The sequence below is a fragment of the Trichoplax adhaerens genome, genomic scaffold, assembly GCF_000150275.1.
Source record: "Trichoplax adhaerens TRIADscaffold_1 genomic scaffold, whole genome shotgun sequence".
Lineage (NCBI taxonomy): Eukaryota > Metazoa > Placozoa > Uniplacotomia > Trichoplacea > Trichoplacidae > Trichoplax > Trichoplax adhaerens.
Window position 1 is genome coordinate 11,701,347 of NW_002060943.1, and position 18,324 is coordinate 11,719,670.

At 33.5% G+C, this 18,324-nt stretch overlaps 2 protein-coding genes across 2 annotated transcripts; both read left to right on the top strand.

The window, feature by feature from the left end:
- Window positions 1-1,026: 1,026 nt before the first annotated feature.
- On the top strand, window positions 1,027-8,105 carry TRIADDRAFT_18893 (uncharacterized protein; the record flags this gene model as incomplete). The annotated part of the gene is made up of 28 exons (XM_002108297.1): window positions 1,027-1,179; window positions 1,333-1,424; window positions 1,974-2,118; window positions 2,211-2,350; window positions 2,509-2,619; window positions 2,769-2,832; window positions 2,921-3,022; window positions 3,170-3,252; window positions 3,391-3,463; window positions 3,576-3,658; window positions 3,856-3,894; window positions 4,088-4,232; window positions 4,375-4,479; window positions 4,577-4,620; window positions 4,698-4,790; window positions 4,875-5,049; window positions 5,213-5,357; window positions 5,469-5,547; window positions 5,675-5,859; window positions 6,019-6,143; window positions 6,256-6,300; window positions 6,409-6,534; window positions 6,675-6,847; window positions 6,924-7,056; window positions 7,334-7,480; window positions 7,579-7,704; window positions 7,814-7,879; window positions 8,016-8,105. Coding segments are annotated over 28 exons (3,087 nt in total), but the record flags the coding sequence as incomplete, so codon positions are not given.
- A 3,403-nt stretch (window positions 8,106-11,508) lies between these two features.
- TRIADDRAFT_18987 (uncharacterized protein) lies at window positions 11,509-15,821 on the top strand (the record flags this gene model as incomplete). The annotated part of the gene is made up of 17 exons (XM_002108298.1): window positions 11,509-11,880; window positions 12,210-12,284; window positions 12,544-12,633; window positions 12,905-13,137; window positions 13,262-13,312; window positions 13,390-13,435; window positions 13,545-13,654; window positions 13,751-13,823; window positions 13,918-14,161; window positions 14,273-14,398; window positions 14,500-14,610; window positions 14,710-14,795; window positions 14,882-14,950; window positions 15,080-15,215; window positions 15,319-15,386; window positions 15,544-15,630; window positions 15,702-15,821. 17 exons carry the CDS (start codon window positions 11,509-11,511, stop codon window positions 15,819-15,821), a joined length of 2,097 nt encoding a protein of 698 aa, XP_002108334.1.
- Between the last annotated feature and the right edge of the window lie 2,503 nt (window positions 15,822-18,324).

The following is an 18,324-nucleotide window of genomic DNA, read 5'->3' on the forward strand; positions in this document are numbered from 1 at the left end:
TACAAAATTGAACGGCAATTCAAGAATTAAGATTAAAAGGAAAATTGGTCTGGGAAGAGATCCTAGTTTGGATGGTACTTTTGAAAGTAATAATAACCAAGACCACGGTCAAGATAGCAATAATGGTAAGAAAGCATCACCGATCGCACAAATCAATATCGATGAATTAATGGCAAGCGATGACGATGCTATTGGCAGTCAGAATGATTGCCCAGAACAGCCTGTTGATGGAGTAAATCTCAGAGTAAAAAAAAATTCCGAGGTAGATAAAATACCGGCTAAGAAGTGGACCAAGGAAGCTGTATTAGAAGATCTTACTACGGATAAATCGAAAATTAATAAGCTCCTTTATACAAGATCTCGTCGTTGTCAAAGCGATGGCTCTCAGGGCAGTCAAAAGCATTTAACCAAATTATTAATTAATGGTAAAGAAATACCTGGTGCTATTGCAGAAGAAGATACATCTAAAAACGGCTTTATTCGCTTAAAGAACTGGTCTAACAGCAGTTATCTACACGATACTCTTCACAAGAAAGCCAAATGCGTAAGCGATAATTAGCACTTAAGCATAATTTATTTTATGACAAGTATTAAATTAAATAGAAGAAATTCTTATTAGTGCCGCCACTATTCAACTACCTCATTTGTAAACAATTATGTGTTATGGGAATTAATTAACATAATCTAAATATTCTTGATTATCTTTACGTAGCCAATGACTTGTGGTAGCCAGGTCTGCTACGGTTCTAGCATGAATTTTTTGCCAGAACAGAAACCTGAATATACTACCGAAAGCTATCGGCAATATATCATTGACCAAGCCGTTAATTTTATCAGAGAATATTACCTAAATTTAAGGAAGTAAGTTGAAAACATAGAATAATTTAATGTCTACGAAACAATGATATTTACTGGAAAAAATTGGACTATCTACCAATTTCCATAGTGCTAAGTGTTCCTTACATTTTCAATAAATCTATATTTTGTTCTTACAGTGAAAACCCGAACTCTAATATTGATTTTGAAAAAGAAGAGCTAGCTCGCCTAGAGCAAATCATTGAAGATGTAGAACAGACTGGATTTTATGAACAGACATATAGCGAATTGGTCTTTGGAGCTAAATTAGCCTGGAGAAATGCAACGCGTTGTATTGGTCGCATTCAGTGGTCTCGACTAAAAGTATGGGATAGCTTCATACAATTTGAGAGCTCAAAGTTTTGCTCTATTACTTATTTTTATAGCTCATAGTAACTGCTCTAAGGCTTTTGGGATTTGTATCTATAGCTGAAACAAACAGTAATGAAACCAATATATCCAATTTTTGCACCACAGGTTTTTGATGCAAGGCACGTGAAGACAACTGATGAAATGTTTCAAGCAATATGCGAGCATTTAAAATATGCTACTAACAACGGCAACTTAAGGTTATATTGCTAGTATAATAACCTGTAACCAACTGTTTGAATTAAAAGTACACAAAAAATTTACTTCGTGATAGCTGAATAATTGTTTCTTTGGCATGATATAAAATTGTTGAACATAAAAAATGATTATTTAGGCTTTGTGATCCTTAGTACTATAGTAATTTATTGCCGCCATCTAAAATATGATGATAACTATAGTTATACAATCTCAACAGTTTACTCTGTCGACACAGTACTAACGTCAAATTAAATATTAAGTCAAATTTAAAGTCTGCAATATTAAGGAGTGGGATATGGATGTGATTAGCAAGTGATTTTAACATTTAGAATATCGCATGAGCAGGTAGTGGAGTTAGAACTGTGTGCTATTTTACAGTATTTTAGTGCCAAATAAAATATGAAATTATATTCAAACTTTGCTAGTATTAAATGATATAAAGGATATAGCTGAAAGTAACAAGTAATGTATACCTTATGAGATGCTCTTTCTCTATTTCTACTTCCGTATTGGTCTTTTATGAAGCTGACTAAACTCAATTTCTCCAACAGATCAGTTCTTACTATCTTTGCTCCAAGAAATGGAAGTAAACAAAACGACTTTCGAATATGGAATGCTCAATTAATTCGCTATGCTGGCTATAAGATGGATGATGGTTCAATCATAGGTGATAGAGCAACAGTTGAATTTACTGAGGTAACTTTTGATGATTGTTTTTGACATAACGCAGTAAAAATTACAGATATTTGCAACTAAATCATAATTGAAATTGATATGAACATTCTAAGCTATGTCTAAGCTTTGGCTGGAGAGGGTCTGGTGGAAGATTTGATGTCCTTCCTTTGATTTTGCAAGCAAACGGTGGTGAACCACAATTTTATGAGATACCTCCGGAACTTGTCTTGGAAGTTTGTTTACGCCATCCAAAGTAAGGAAGCAATTACCGTATTTACATTTTCTACTTTTACTTGATCATGAACCAACCGTTACATAGTCACTAGCAATAAATATCTTCGTATAGATTAGTCCTTTATTCCGTGTAAATAAGTTGGTTTCAGTGCAATATTTTATACTTTCATTTCTTAGGTATCCTTGGTTTGAGAACCTGGGTCTGAAATGGTATGCTTTGCCAGCTGTCGCAAATATGATGTTTGATGTCGGTGGAATTGAGTTTCCTTGTGCACCATTTAATGGATGGTAAGGGGTTTAGTTTAACAAGATGACTTGTTAGTCTAATCGATGGTAATCTAGCTTACTTTATAAGCATCATAATGTGATCTATTTGTAAAAGAGTGTAAATAGTGTTGCTGTCTACTATTTGATAATAAATTCACTGATTATTGAAGGTACATGGGTACTGAAATTGGATCTCGAGACTTAGGTGATACTTATCGCTATAACGTATGCGAGGTAAGATAGCAGGTAGATAATAACTGTTCTACTTGCCTATTTATACTTCGCAGACAGACTAATATAATTGCCTTTTTGCGAATATTAGACGGTAGGACAACACATGGGACTAGATACTAAGAATAATTCATCATTATGGAAAGATAAAGCATTAGTGGAATTAAATATAGCAGTTCTGTATAGTTTCCAGGTATTTTATAATATTTGAAAGCCATTTAGTTTTGATTTATTGTCAATGTTTAGGTAGTGTACCGTACCTGATAGCAAATATCTTGGCTGCTAACCGGGCTAAATCGCGTATTTTTCTAATTTACGTTTATTTATGTAAACTATGTAGGAAGATAACGTAACTATTGTAGATCATCATTCAGTCTCTGAATCTTTCATGAATCACTTAGAGCACGAGGTAAATTGCTTGAGGTCTTATGCTTGATAGTTATGTCTTGTTCCATTTTTCTATTGCTGCTAGAACTAATGTTAGTATTATAGGTCCTAATATTGGTATGATGAAATTAGTTTGATTTACTTTCTTTATAACTTACTAAAGACGAGTATAAGAGGAGGCTGTCCATCGGACTGGGTTTGGCTTGTACCTCCATTATCTGGCAGTGCTTCAGAAGTCTATCATCAAGTAAAGTTTTCTTGTTATGCATTAAACAAATCATATGTACTAAACGTATTACATCTAATCTTATCATTAATATTAATCATGAATTGGTTTAATCTGTATAATAATCTGGCAGGAGTTACTGAGCTATCGATTGAAACCATCATTTGAATACCAGGTTAACCCATACTTTCTATTAATTTTTGAATCTACACTGTTGTATATACTGTAACTAGTTAGGAGATATGGAAATCTGTAGCAAAATGCCTACAATTATTTTACCTTAAATTGTGGCGTTTATTTACAATTTGTAGAATTTGAAATGAATTCATTGCATAAGTATAAGTATGATTTGATGAACAAACTCCAAATATCTTCTTATTTTAGCCGGATCCTGCGATTGATTATTATAAAAGAAAGAGAAAAAGAAGAATAAAATTTAAAAATGCTGGAAAGTATGACTGATTGTTAATCGTTTTGTATCATGCTTAAATTGGTAACTTTCAGTCATTTTTTAATTTATGTGGTCTTTAAACCCGAACATTATGCTTGTACTGTTGGCTAATTTGTCGTATAGAGTCTACTTAAGTAGCTTTATATAATGACTACTTAATTTATTATTTTACAAACTTTTTAAATCATGTTTAGTGCAATACTCTTTGCCCATTATCTCATTAAGAATACCTTGGCTAAACGTCCTAAAGTTACGATTCTATATGCTACTGAGACTGGAAAATCGGAATATTACGCTAAAATTGTAACCAACATATTTTCCTATGGATTTGATGTTAAGGTTGGACATGTTCAATAGCAGTCTGAAAATATAATGAATAAGTGTTAAAATCAGCTGGTATTAGCCAAAACGATTAAGATCGGAATCATTTGACAAATTTTGTAACGTCCTCATTAAGATTGTTATTCTTTTGCAATCATAGCTGGTTTGCATGAAAGACTACGATCCGAGCAATCTGTCTCAGGAAAAATTATTGCTTATTGTTACTAGTACTTTCGGTAACGGAGATCCACCTGATAACGGAGTGGTATGATTTTTAGTTAATTAGTTCGAGATTTGCTTACAAATTACAATTATCCCATATATCGATACGGGAAATGATGCAATTTCTTTGTTCTTATTAGAAATTTGGAAGCTATCTATACCAAAGATGCAATCCCAGAGCCAAGTATTGCATTTATTAATGCTATCTTATATATTAAAGCTTCCTGTTTTTAAGAAATCAATTTAAATTGACTCCATTAGAGTAAGAGAAAATCGCAGAAGTATTCATTTACCGAGAGGTTCCAATAAACCTATGCTTTCGAGAATAGCATCTAGCAATTACAGCAATATGAAGTAAATGCTGTTGTATAAGTGGATATATTTTTTATTACTTTTAAATTGTGATTGAGTCATTAATACCTTATTTAATATTTAAAGGTATGCAGTTTTCGGGTTGGGTTCGCGAGCTTATCCGCACTTTTGTGCCTTTGCTCGATCTGTCGATCGGCTACTTTGCCATATGGGTGCTGAGCGTATTCATGATATTGGTGAAGGAGATGAACTATTTGGGCAAGAAGACTCTTTTCGCAAATGGACAGAGGAAATCTTTCATGTAAGAAATAAATGAAATGGGATATTGCCTTGTTTGTTGGATTCATTTTACATTAATACCATGATTTTGTTGCTGCTTCAATTCTAGTACTAAAGAGTCCGATTAATCTTACTTTACTAGTAGCATAAATTTCAATATTTTGCTTGGATAATTTTGTTTTTAGATCAGTTGTGAATCATTTCATCTAAAGAGTATTGATAAGAAGGACGCCCTTTCGACTTTATATAAAAACAGCAATCACTGGTATCCGGGTAAATTCCGTATGCAGGAAGAATCGCTTGATATAGAAAAAACTGATATTTGCATCGGTTAGTAGGCAAAATCTAATTAAAAGCATTTTTACAATTCCAAGTAGTGCAGTACTATTATGATTATATATATATTGTAATTTTGAGGTTAGTTATATTATCTATCGATAGGTTTATCTAAGGTACATGGTAAAGAAGTTATCTCAGGGAAATTGATTTCCAGGCAGAACCTTCAATCGACATCTTCTGAGTATGACTTTAATAATCATTTATTTTATATATATGGCAAAAGCTTGTTAAATCTATTTTCTTATTTAGTAATTTCCATCTATGTTTAAACTTACTATCAATATTTGGTGATTTATTTGTTGATTTAGTCGATCAACTATATTGGTGCGTATCGGCACAAAAGGGAAGAAATCATTATCTTTTCATCCTGGCGATCATCTAGCTATTTTTCCGGCTAATCATCCACGTTTAGTCCAGCGATTAATTAACGCTTTACATGATGCCCCAGATCCAGATCAACCCATTAAAATCGAGTATTGTCAGGAGAAAGCCGGTAAACAACAATATGCATAAGTCATGATTATAATTAAGCTATATCCCTTATTAAGTCTATTAAATATATGTTGACATTTGGAAATTAAAAATAGAATATAAAGTAATGATTATTAAAGTCTATACTGTTACAAAAGTGAACGCTTTGATATTTTATTAGGTCAAAAGATTTGGCAAGTTTTCGATCGTTTGCCACTACCTTGCACATTGCGCGATGCTTTTACTTATTATCTGGATATAACAACTCCGCCAACACCTCAAATGCTGCAGCACCTTGCTACAGAGGTAAATTTACTATTCACCTTTCGTAAAACTATTTAATCATTCAATTATAAAATGATCTATTAAGGATAATAATATGATGATAATGACTTTATCCTATTCTATTTGTATCAAGGCTGCTCGTGATACCGATAAACAGCGATTAGAGTTATTAGGAAGAGTGAGTTAATGTTAAAAATTATTAGATTAATTATGTTTAGTGTATTTATATCGATTGATCTAATCCATTTTGCTTCGATAAAAATATATAATTCTATTGATTTCAAAGGGTTCACAAAAATATGAAGACTGGAAATTTGAAAAATGTCCTCATATCATCGAAGTTATTGAAGAATTTCCTTCGCTTAAAGTTTCTCCATTATTGTTGTTAACTCAACTACCGTTGTTGCAACAAGTAAATTTAATTAATTTTCTTTTTGTAGATACTAACTACACCTATAAAATACTCATACTTAATTCTCTGGTTATTTTAAAATTACAAAGTACAGTTATATATTGTGAAATATAAGCTAATATTTTACTGAAATATTTCAGAGATACTATTCGATATCTTCATCGCCCAAACTGCATAAAAATGAAATCCATTGCACCGTTGCTGTTGTCAGCTATAGAACAAGTGGAGGTCTAGGGGTTAAACACGAGGGAGTTTGCTCAAACTGGCTAACAAGGCTAGAAGCAGGAGCAACAATTCCGTGCTTCGTTCGACCGTATGTTTGTTTAACTCACAGTATTTTCTTCAAGGTAGATACTATGCTCATTTTAAATCGCTTCTTGAATCCTTAGAGATGCAGCTTTTCATATGCCTGAAGACGTGTCTGTGCCAATAATCTTAATTGGCCCTGGTACCGGAATTGCACCTTTCCGAAGCTTCTGGCAACAACGCTTCTACGATATGAATTTATCGACTCACAGGCCAGTTGAACAAGATATTGCTATCTCAACTCATTCGAAATTTGCAGCAAACATTGAAAAAAAGAGATCGCATCTACGACGTACACAATCTGATGCATCTGATTACCCTCCTACCGGTACGAGAAGCAAAGATCGAGGAGAAACTGATGTGTCTGGAAAATCAAAAAATCATTGTTCCGGTATAGAATTTGATCGTATACAGCTCCATTTATTTCTAGAAGTCGGAATTGTTTAATAGCTTTGGCTGCATAAACATTTTTGCTTGCATCTTAGTTGCAAAGAGCGTTTTTGGAGAAATGATCTTGTATTTTGGATGTCGAAATTCGAAGACTGATGATATATATAAGGATGAGCTACGAAAAGCGTTGACAGATCACGTACTGACCCATGTACAAACAGCCTATTCTAGACAAGAACATAAGCCAAAAGTATTTAACTTAAAATCTCAATTTTAGTATTAAAGCATAAGTTTTATCGATGCATGCAAAATTATAACGATAACTATATTTCACTGTAAAAATTTCAGCAATATGTTCAAGATTTAATAAAGAAGGATGCTTTCGAGTTATGTAAGTTAATTCTTGATCATGGAGCGCACATCTACGTTTGTGGAGATGTTTCTATGTCTGCTGATGTTGGTCGTACAATTCAGGTATGCTAGTAAAAGTAATACAAATATATTACAATTTGGAATATCAGAAATAAGTATTAGTGCTAAATTTAGCTATTATATTGACAATTATTACTTGTTTAATATATAGAATGTTTTGGAGGACTACGGTGCAATGTCTAGTACTGAATCGCAGGAGTGTATAACCAGACTTCGAGTAAATTACAATCTTCCAAACGATACATTTGATTTATTAATAAAATTAATATATAATTATCGTCTACTATTATTAAAGAATCACTAATGTAATTGGTTAACAGCAATTTCTATATTGAATTGAATTCTTTAAATAGGACTCTGGTCGCTATCATGAAGATATATTTGGAGTAACTTTGAGAACATTCGAAGTGACCACTAATCGGCGAAAAGCTGCGCAGAGGTAAAATAATGAAATCAGCAGTCCCTTGAATTTACATCGTTGCTCACTTATTTGCTGCTTTTACTTTCAATTCTAAATATAACTTCTAATTTATGATATGTTCTGACTACTGTCAACTCATTGATAGATATATGATATTTTACGGATTATAAAACACTCTTACGATTTTTCTTACTTTATTTACAATATAATCATCAACATAGAGCTTGGATTCTAGTTTCTGGAGATGATAAAACCGTCAAAGCTAGTGCCTCTGGCAGTAGTATTATCCCGCGTATATTTCCAGTAAGTCTTATTGAAATTGTAATAGAGTTATCCAAAAATTAATAAGCCAACTAAGCAAACTTAGAGTCAAGTTAAGATTCAGAAATGAGCCAAAATGATATCTAGCTTTATACGGCGTATTAAAAAATACAATGTCTTTATAGTACATTTGATTGAACTTAGAGTAGAATAAAGATTCAGGAATGGACCAATAACAATATCTTACTTCATTCTGCGTATTAAAATATGCAAAGTTTTTATAATAAATTAATTATGACTTATAATGACTATGCAGAAAGCTGGTGGGGGTGTTTCAGCAGGTAGTCCGAAATTAAGACATAAAGTTCGATCACGACGAGCTAGGCACAGTCCAACAGTGACGGTTCTATTAAATCCTGACGAACAACAGCAACTATTTAATTCTAATACAGAAACACAAACATCAACAGAATCGTAAGTAAATTTCATCAATTGCAATTATTACTCATTCCTTATTTTATTCCAAATTGCTGTTAAACAAATGAGAGTTTAGTGTAACATAATGTAGATTTTCGTTCATTAAAAGCGATAACCGTGCAATGATTTTGCGTAGGAATTTCAAGCGCCTTCTTGAAAGGAGACACTCTGTGCATGCAGCAAAACCTGACGAATGCGATACAGAAGATTCTGATGATGAATTTTAAAATATGGTCATTATTTATTTAAATAGTTTTTCCAATCGGAAAGTAGTGTGATATTAAGGAATAATGATGGCGAAATTACATTGACTTAATTTAACAATGGATTTAGTAATAATTTCAATATCTAATGCGCTTATTCTATCATATCGGTTTAAATTATCTTTTTGAAGTTTGTTTATTGCTCTAATGATTTTATTATGGCTAGGAATATAAAGATATTCGTGCACATTTATCAGTTATTTTCCTTTTATTAGTTCAACTTTTATTACCAGGAACTGAAGGACTTTTTCGATTTGATCATTATAGTGATTAAAATATGTATTTGTGAATTGTATACTTTACTGATGCGATTTCCTTGTCATGATGCTATATTAAACTATATCAGCTATAAATAAAGGTCGATTGCATATGATAAAAATTCTTTGTTATTTTCATGTAATATTTATTACCCTTTACCATTTAGTCGTTAGAATCGACTTATTGGTATCCTATATTCTATCGTATTTGTTGATACTTAACCAAAACTGTCCTGTAGGCTGTAGCCACATCTAGTACTACTACGTTGCCACAACTACCCTTGCGACACAAGAAAATGACACAGCACTTATAATAAACTTTACTTCAATCCGCATAACTACTTCTCTAGCCTACGGTATAGTAATTGGAATTCTTGCGCAGTGCTGTACAGACTAATTTGCTTAACATAACATACGGTATATAACTTTTACACAACTTAGCCTTAACCTGAAGCACTTTTTATTGATCGCAGTCCTACTTGCATACTCTTTTAATCGGTATATAACCTATTTACTATGCTATCAACGTATTTCAATAACAAACATGTTACTACGATTAAATTATCCAATATGGACATTCTAGGTAATAAACAATTTCATACGTAAGTCTACTTCGATAGGTCAAACATTGTCGATACGGGCTAACTTGAGTTTGCCCGTTAGGCAGGGCAAACCTAGGTTTTCCTGTAACATATATATTGCATGTTCATTTCGAACGGATGTCTCAACTAGTACTGTATACGAGAAGCCATTTCGATATTCTACCTATACCATAAATGGCATGGAGGTCAATGGTATAAAATGATTAAAAATAACTAGTAGACCTATACGTAGAATATTTATGCCTTCATTAGCAATATGCAAGATTCCTGTACGCAACATCGTACCCCTTTAAAATTAACTTTATGTCAGCATATGCAAGGTCGGATTACAATTCGTGCAATAGAAACTCTCCTTTGAAAATACTTCTGACGGCTACTAATAAAATAAAATAAAATTAAATTAAAAGCACTAGAGAAAAGAGAGAAGTTCAGCAAGTCCGCTAGCACCGTCTGTCTGACTCTAACTGAGTATCACTTTCTGTCCGTCGGTGTGTATGGGCAGGTAACCAGTTCACGATAATTGGTCCTTGCTGACATACTGTACACTGTCCAGTGTACAGTACACTATACTGGACAGTATGTCATTGATGCGATCATCCAAGTCTGAAAGACGATATAACTCTGGTATAGGAAGTTCTGGGCCAAAATAATCTCGACTTCTGTATCACTCGATTGCTGTTCAAAGATCCAAAATAATTATATAATCATCTTCATTTTTGTATTAGTTGTTTGCTGTTAAAAGGTGAGTGAATATTGTAAAAATTTAAAGATACCTTTGATAGACTGAACGCTTACTTATGCTTATAGCGCTTGCTGATAGAAGTACGAATACTTTGCGATGATGCATCGACAGTTCAAGTCACTACTGTTATTTATACTTTATAAGTATTGATCAATAATTCATTAATAACTAATAACTAATCCATAACAATCATGATAACTAGAAATTACCCGTTCGATTGAACGTCAAGTTGAAACTTACCAAAAATAATAGAAAACTCAAATTTTGAAATAGTAGCCAACTATGGCAGGAAAGGACAGGTTTGTGAGTTAGTCTGTAATTAGGAGATAGGATTGGAATCTGAAGGAGTTTCCTTTATTAATTAATTGTATTTTTAACTAGCTGGTAGTAGAGTACAGTACTGGTAAACTACCCGTATGAATATTAACGGTAAAATAAAATTAGAAATTGATTTACAGAATTGGTGGTATTGTGATAATTGATTATAATTTTCTGTGCTAGCTAATTAAGCAATAAATTCAGTATGCTCGTTCAACTGCAATCATTCATTGATTAATTAGAATAGATTAGTAATAAGACTAACTCGCCAGTTGCTAGAGGAAACTAGAACACAATTGCCATGAAAGGAATGATATATCTTTCAAAGATACGTTATAGAATTGAAAAGGATTAGCAGTTAAACGGTAGTAATAAGACTAACTCGCCAGTTACTAGATGAAACCAGAACACAATTACCATGAAAGGAATGATAGATATATCATTCAAAGATACGTTATAGAATTAAAAAGGATTAGCGGTTAAACGGTAATAATATCCCTGAAATATGATCGGAAGATTCGTTTTGCTTTACAGCTATAACAATACCTCCACGAATCCCTTGGATCGATATAGACACCAAGCTTCATTTAATTGGCAAAAATTGCAAGAGTATTTCTTTGGCGGTAAAGATATTGTCCAATTTAGGGCAGCTGTTTCCAAAATGTTGGAAGCAGATCCAATATTTCATCGTCCTATTAAAGAGTTGAGTCGAGATGAAGAGCAACGTAGAGCTATGATTCAATGCATGAGATTTAGTGAATATAACTTCTTGTCCGAGGAAGAAACGGAGAGCAACATTTGTAAAAGAAGAGTATTAACTGAACTCTTAAACATGGTGAATCGCAATGCAGCTGCAAAGCGATATCTGCATGAAACGGTAACTAACCTATCTAGTACAATTCAATTCAGTAATACTAGTGCAAACTCCCGTCGCTTTGCTGACGGTTTACGATAATGTGCTCATTTAACAGATAGTATTACCATTTGATAGACCTGTCAGAGGTTCAGTAACTTTTTACCGTTATCCGTGTACTGTATGCTGTACAAAAGTACAGTACTGTTAATTCTAAATATGTCTGCATGCATTGAAAGTTAGTTTGTTGTTGTTGCATGATAGTGCAATTATGGTGTTAGAAATATTCTGTCTTATTAACTATTATCTTGATTACTATTATCGTTTATAAAATGCCTATTGGTATGCATTAGCTATTCTCAAAGGGCGTTACTTTGCTGGGTACGAGGAGACATGTCCATTATGTTAAGCAATGTCTGCAATATCAGGTAGGAAATCGCTCAACTATTTCACAGTGCTCAATATATGGTGCTTTCGTTCTATTGTAACTTTAGCCAATAAAACTAGATAGTTACAATTGAATTTTGCGATATTGATACAATATAAATGTAGTTAAGCGTATCATAAACTAGTAATTTGATTTTGTTTATTGATGTAAGAAGATTAATCACAGTCATACACGAAAAGATGCTTTGAAATTTGATGACATCACAAGCTGTTTAGTAGCGTTTTGTTTGCTTTTTTTAGTTATATGGGTGTTTTGCGCTGACCGAGTTAAGTCATGGTAGTAATGTACGAAGTATGAGGACAACTGCAACATTTGATCCTAATACTCAGGTATGTTGCTATACGAGCGTACCTATGGAAAATGTTATCAATATCGGCAGATGTGACAACCATTGCGAAAAGTGTAACTTCTTGTATCATATGTTTTCGATATTACATTCGTTTACGTAAAAAAGACCTGGATAGGTTTTATTCGGTATTTGTACGTGCATGTTTTTTGAAATGTGTAAACTTCTTCCTATGTACTCTGATTTATTAAATGCAAGTATTAGTATAGGATAACAGGTCATACGTCAATATCAAATACTACTTTATGAATTAGGAATTTGTGCTCAATACTCCCAATTTCGAAGCTACAAAGTGGTGGATTGGTAATTTAGGAAAAACTGCTACCCATGCACTTCTTTTCGCTCAACTGTATACTGCTGATGGAAGATGTCATGGTCTTCATTCTTTTGTTGTCCCTATCCGTGATCCCGTATCTTTAATTCCTTACCCTGGCGTAATAGTTGGAGATATTGGCAAAAAAATTGGTCAAAATGGTATTGATAGCGGGTAACATATTTTATGTCTAAATTTTGATGTTAATAGGTATTTTTATATTTGACAATGACCTAGTTACGTATTTCCAGTCCATACGGTGTACTATTTTATTGAAAGTAACCCTTCAATGTTTTAGGTTTGTTGCATTCAACGAATTCAGAATTCCTCGGGAAAATCTTTTGAATCGGTATCGAATATTTTCTTTAATACTTATAAGACTTAAGGGCAAGAATAGATAATACAATTTAAGGTCTATATCGCTAGGACTGGTGATGTTACGTCTCAGGGAAAATACGTAAGCTCTTGCAAAGTAAGTACAGAGCTTCTCTGCATATTAGACTACAATTTCTGACACGATGTTATCTCTTTCAGTTTACGTTATTGCCTAGTTTGATATAGTTCAATTTAAACAATTTTAGGATCCAAATCAGAGACTTGCAATAACCCTTCCGATATTATCGATTGGCAGAATTCTTATAACGGATGCGGCAGTTATAAATATGAAGGCTGCTATTATACCCGCTATTAGGTTCTACATAGCCTGAAATAAACTATATTTCTTTGATACCTGAATCTGTATTCATTAATGTCGGTATATGAGATTTTTTAATTGTTTATTTAACAGGTACTCAGCTGCTCGGCGTCAGTTTGGACCGAAGTCTTCTGGAGAGGTTGCAATAATTGAATACCAACTGCAGGTACCGCAGCTACTGTATTTTATTTTAATTTTATGCAGGATTAGATAACTCAGGTAACTGAAAATATCGACAACTTTATTCCACTCTCTTTCAGCAATGGAGACTCTTCCCGTACCTTGCTGCAATTTATGCTTTAAATGCTTTCATGGTCAGTTTCTTTGAGGATTATGCCTACATGGAAAAATTAGCAGCCACCGAATCTCAATATGATTTACAAGCACAATTAAATCAAGAAATACATGTTCTATCTGCAGCTAGTAAACCATTAAGTACGTGGCTTGCTCGAGACGCAATACAAGAGTGTAGAGAAGCTTGTGGTGGACATGGCTTTCACGAGGGTACTATGTTATATATGCTGTAATTTCTACTAATTTACAATGTCTACATAGATTTGACTATTTTATTATCCTCTGAATTTTAAGCTTTATAATAAACGCATTATTTTTTAGCCGCTCGATTTGGAGACTTACGTAATGACAATGATCCAAGCTGCACCTATGAAGGAGATAACAATATCTTGTTACAACAAACCAGCAATTACTTACTGACTCTACTTTTCCTAAAATCTACTAGAGGTTTTATTTACTATTCGTCAGCGTTTATACTGAAATTAATAGCCTGCAGATTTGGTACAGTGATGTCGAATTACGTCATATTCTACTATTCTATTTGATAGGCATCGAGATACGATCACCATTAGGTAGCGTAAATTTTTTAAATAATGCTGAGCCTATTCTACGCAAAAAATTTAAGCCCAGAACAGTTGCTGATTGTAGAGATATGAAAGGTATTTTAATTTAACTAATTTTGTAGTACTATTATGTTAAATTCTTTAGAGGTGTTAAACAACTGTGAAAATTGATAGTAAGACATTCAATACTTTCAGTAATACTCCGAACTTATCAATGGTTGGTGGCATATTTGGCTAAAAGAAGCGTCGAAAGAGTACAGAGTAGCCTAGGAGTAAATAAGGTACCATCTTTCGGTCATAAAGAGCACTCTTTTCTAGTGTCAAACCTTAAAGAGATGTGGTAAACGTTTAATTTATATTTCTGCAGGATATGTTTTCGGCCAGGAATGGTAATCAGGTATTTCATTGCCGTCCATTGGCATTAGCATTTATAGAGGTAATCCGTTGTGTAGATACACACTTTATCATCGTTACTATATTTATACCGATGCTCTATAGCATAAATAATTAATTAATCATAATGAATATTCATTAACTGTAAATATAAAATAATTTTTCGTAACAGAATCGGGTTTTGGAAAAATTTTATGAACATATTAATAACGCACCTGATAATGGCAATATTAAATCAGTATTAGTAAGGCTTTTTTTACTGTATGGATGGTGGAGCTTAGATAAACACCTAGCCCTGCTTCTTCAAGGTATGTGTTAATCGTAGATTGAAAGGCATTTTAGTCGACTTGTGTCATTTTTATCGATGGAGTTAATGTTGTAATCTTAGGCTTGTTTAACTATTGAATTCAGGTTCTTATATCACCAATGATGAGTGTGTAGACTTGATCCACGATACTATTGTACGCCTTTGTGATGAGGTATGCAAAAGTTAACGTAATTCGAAAGCCAATAATTGTATGATGTTTTAAATTTGATGCAAAGGTCTAAGATCAGAAGTTTTTTGAGGCAACTTGCTTTCATTCAACGAAACATTGCTATAAAAATTATTTACGATTTTGTCATACTATTATCTAGCTAAAACGTGATGCCGTACGTTTGGTAGACATAATAGCGCCGTCTGACTTCTTACTGGATTCAGTAATTGGAAGTTACAACGGCCAGGTAAATTTGATTTATATTGTAAAACAAAGCAATACTTGCTCATTTTAAATCACTCATGCTTAATTTCTTAGATATACAAGGATATATATCAGCGGACAATGACTACGCCAGGCTCGTTATCAAGGCCGGATTGGTATGACGTTTTTTTAAATAAGCCGAAGATTCGATCAAAACCGTTAGCGAAACTGTAACACAATCTTATGTACATATAACTTAATTTTGCACTTATTATTACAATGAATGGCATTGTTCTTAATAAAAGGATGAACGCAAGTACAGCAATAAGATTTTGAAATGGTAAAGTGTTTATTTCAGTAATATCCCATGCTTAAACTTTGTTATGAAGCTTTGCGCACAGAAAATATGGTTGTAACTATCATCATTTCTTAAATTTTTGATTTCTTGCATACCTATTAGAAATAAAAATTATAAACAGTTACGGCATTTACCTTCACCATACGGTTGTAGCTAATAAATTTATTGAATAAGGCTACATCAACGTTTGTGCGTACAGAGATTCAGATAATATATTTGATAAGTCACCCACAAATGTCAGACAATGTAGGTAATAGTGATCATCATGATTGCAGTTATGACATGCATGCTACGTTGAACAATATCGCTCAAGTAACTCCGTGTGGACACAAATTTCGTTGATGTTCAAAGGGATATTTCTCTACTGAATCAGCTGTACAGTATACGAATTTCTTTTAAACAATCACCCTCACAAAAATCTCGGTATTGTGCATACGTACATGTGTTGTTTTTCGTATCGGCACATGAAGTAGTCACGAATAAGCAATTATTAAAATTTTGCTTCTGTCCAAATCTTAGTCAAAACCTGCATCACATCATTTGGCTAAGCGTTCCATCTTGAAAATCTATGGAAAAGTATGTTAACGAAACAGGGAGTATTTAAGCAGTGGTTATGTTGTCAACAGCTTAACCATTATAAGTCATTATTTAAAAACTATCTCAGAGAATTGTAGTCATTGTATTCCACATGGATGATTCAAATACATATTTTGATCTCATCATACACGTATGATATTTATTTATTTTCTACTTTATACAGTATACGTATCATAGCTGTACGAGCTATATAATTACAGGAATAAAACTTTAAGAATAACTTTTTATCTTACCTTATGATTCATTTCTTTCAAGCGATATTCTTTATTATAAATGGAAAGGGATACTTGATAGCTGCGTCATAGCTTCTGTAGTATACGTTCATGTTACAAATACACGAAGATTATAATATCAGTGTTAATGCAGTAAATTACATCACCAAAGATAAACTGAAACTTATTAACATTAGACATGTATGATTAATTAGGGCTATTCTAGGGCTGTCATTTAAATAAGTATTTCAAGATAGATCAGAACTTCAGCTATTATCACGGTTGAATCAGAAACACGGACCATGAAGTTACAATTTCATCACATACTATCTTGTACCCAATTTCGCTATTACACTTATTAGTTTCATTGCTTACAATGGAGACGATACCTATTTAATTGTGGAAGTGAGCTGTCGCGAATCTTTATGTGGAACGATTCCAGCGTCAGTATTCCTGCCATGCTTCCACGAAAATAGTTTTCAACAGCATTCTTTCAGCTTTTTAAGCTCTTTTCAATCAAAGTTATGTAGATATTTAAGATAGAAAGATCATATAAATAAGTAAGTACAATTTACATCAAACTAAAAGTAAAACGGCTCTTTCAACATACCAAATTTAAGCTGCAGCACTTGTCAAGAATAATGATGTCCCAGTCATTCCGACATTTGCAATTCATCCTCTCGATTCTCCTTGTCGATGACTATCACAATACTGTACTATGTATAAACTAGCTTATTACTTCAACAGATCCAAATGTCGAACATGTCAAGTAATTGTCTGTCTATTTACGGAATTAGTAAATTAAAATCGCGCAGTTTTATTCTCGGATAGGCATAAGATCTAACGTAAAATTCAACTTTGTAGCGGAGTGTTCGAGGCCTTGCAAGGAAATCTCAACCAACACGTGCAGCTAGGACTGTTGCTTCTTCTTTTCTGCACGTACAGTACTCAGGGTGTCTCATAAAAGTACAGTACAGTACGGTAGGATTGTATGGAGCACTATAATAGCGGAGACCTTCCAAATAGTGTGGAAAGGACGGACGCGAGGACTGCCAAGGATTTTACGGTACTGTACTGTACTGTATCATACTATACTTACAGCCTACAGTACTGTATACGGTACTCAGCGTGTCTCATAAAAGTACAGTAGGATTGTATGGTGGAGCACTGTAATAACGGAGACCTTCCAAATAGTGAGGAAAGGACGGACGCGAGGACGGTCAAGGATTTTACTGTACTGTACTGTACAGTACAGTATAGGGTATCTCATAAAATGTACAGTATACAGTACAGTACAGTACAGTAGGATTGTATGGGAGCACTGTAATAACGGAGACCTTCCAAATAGTGACGAAGGACGGACGCGAGGGCGACCAAGGATTTTACTGTATCATACTGTACGAAGGTCTGTCTGTACGATTGTCACCGGGAAGTACAGTATTTAGTACAGTAGTCTACAGTACTGTACTGTACTGTATCTCTAGTCAAAACCTTATCACGTTAACTTGACAAAGTACTGTACGTGCAGTACTGTGCGGTAAGTCAGTCCTAGCGGTAACGAGTGTACACT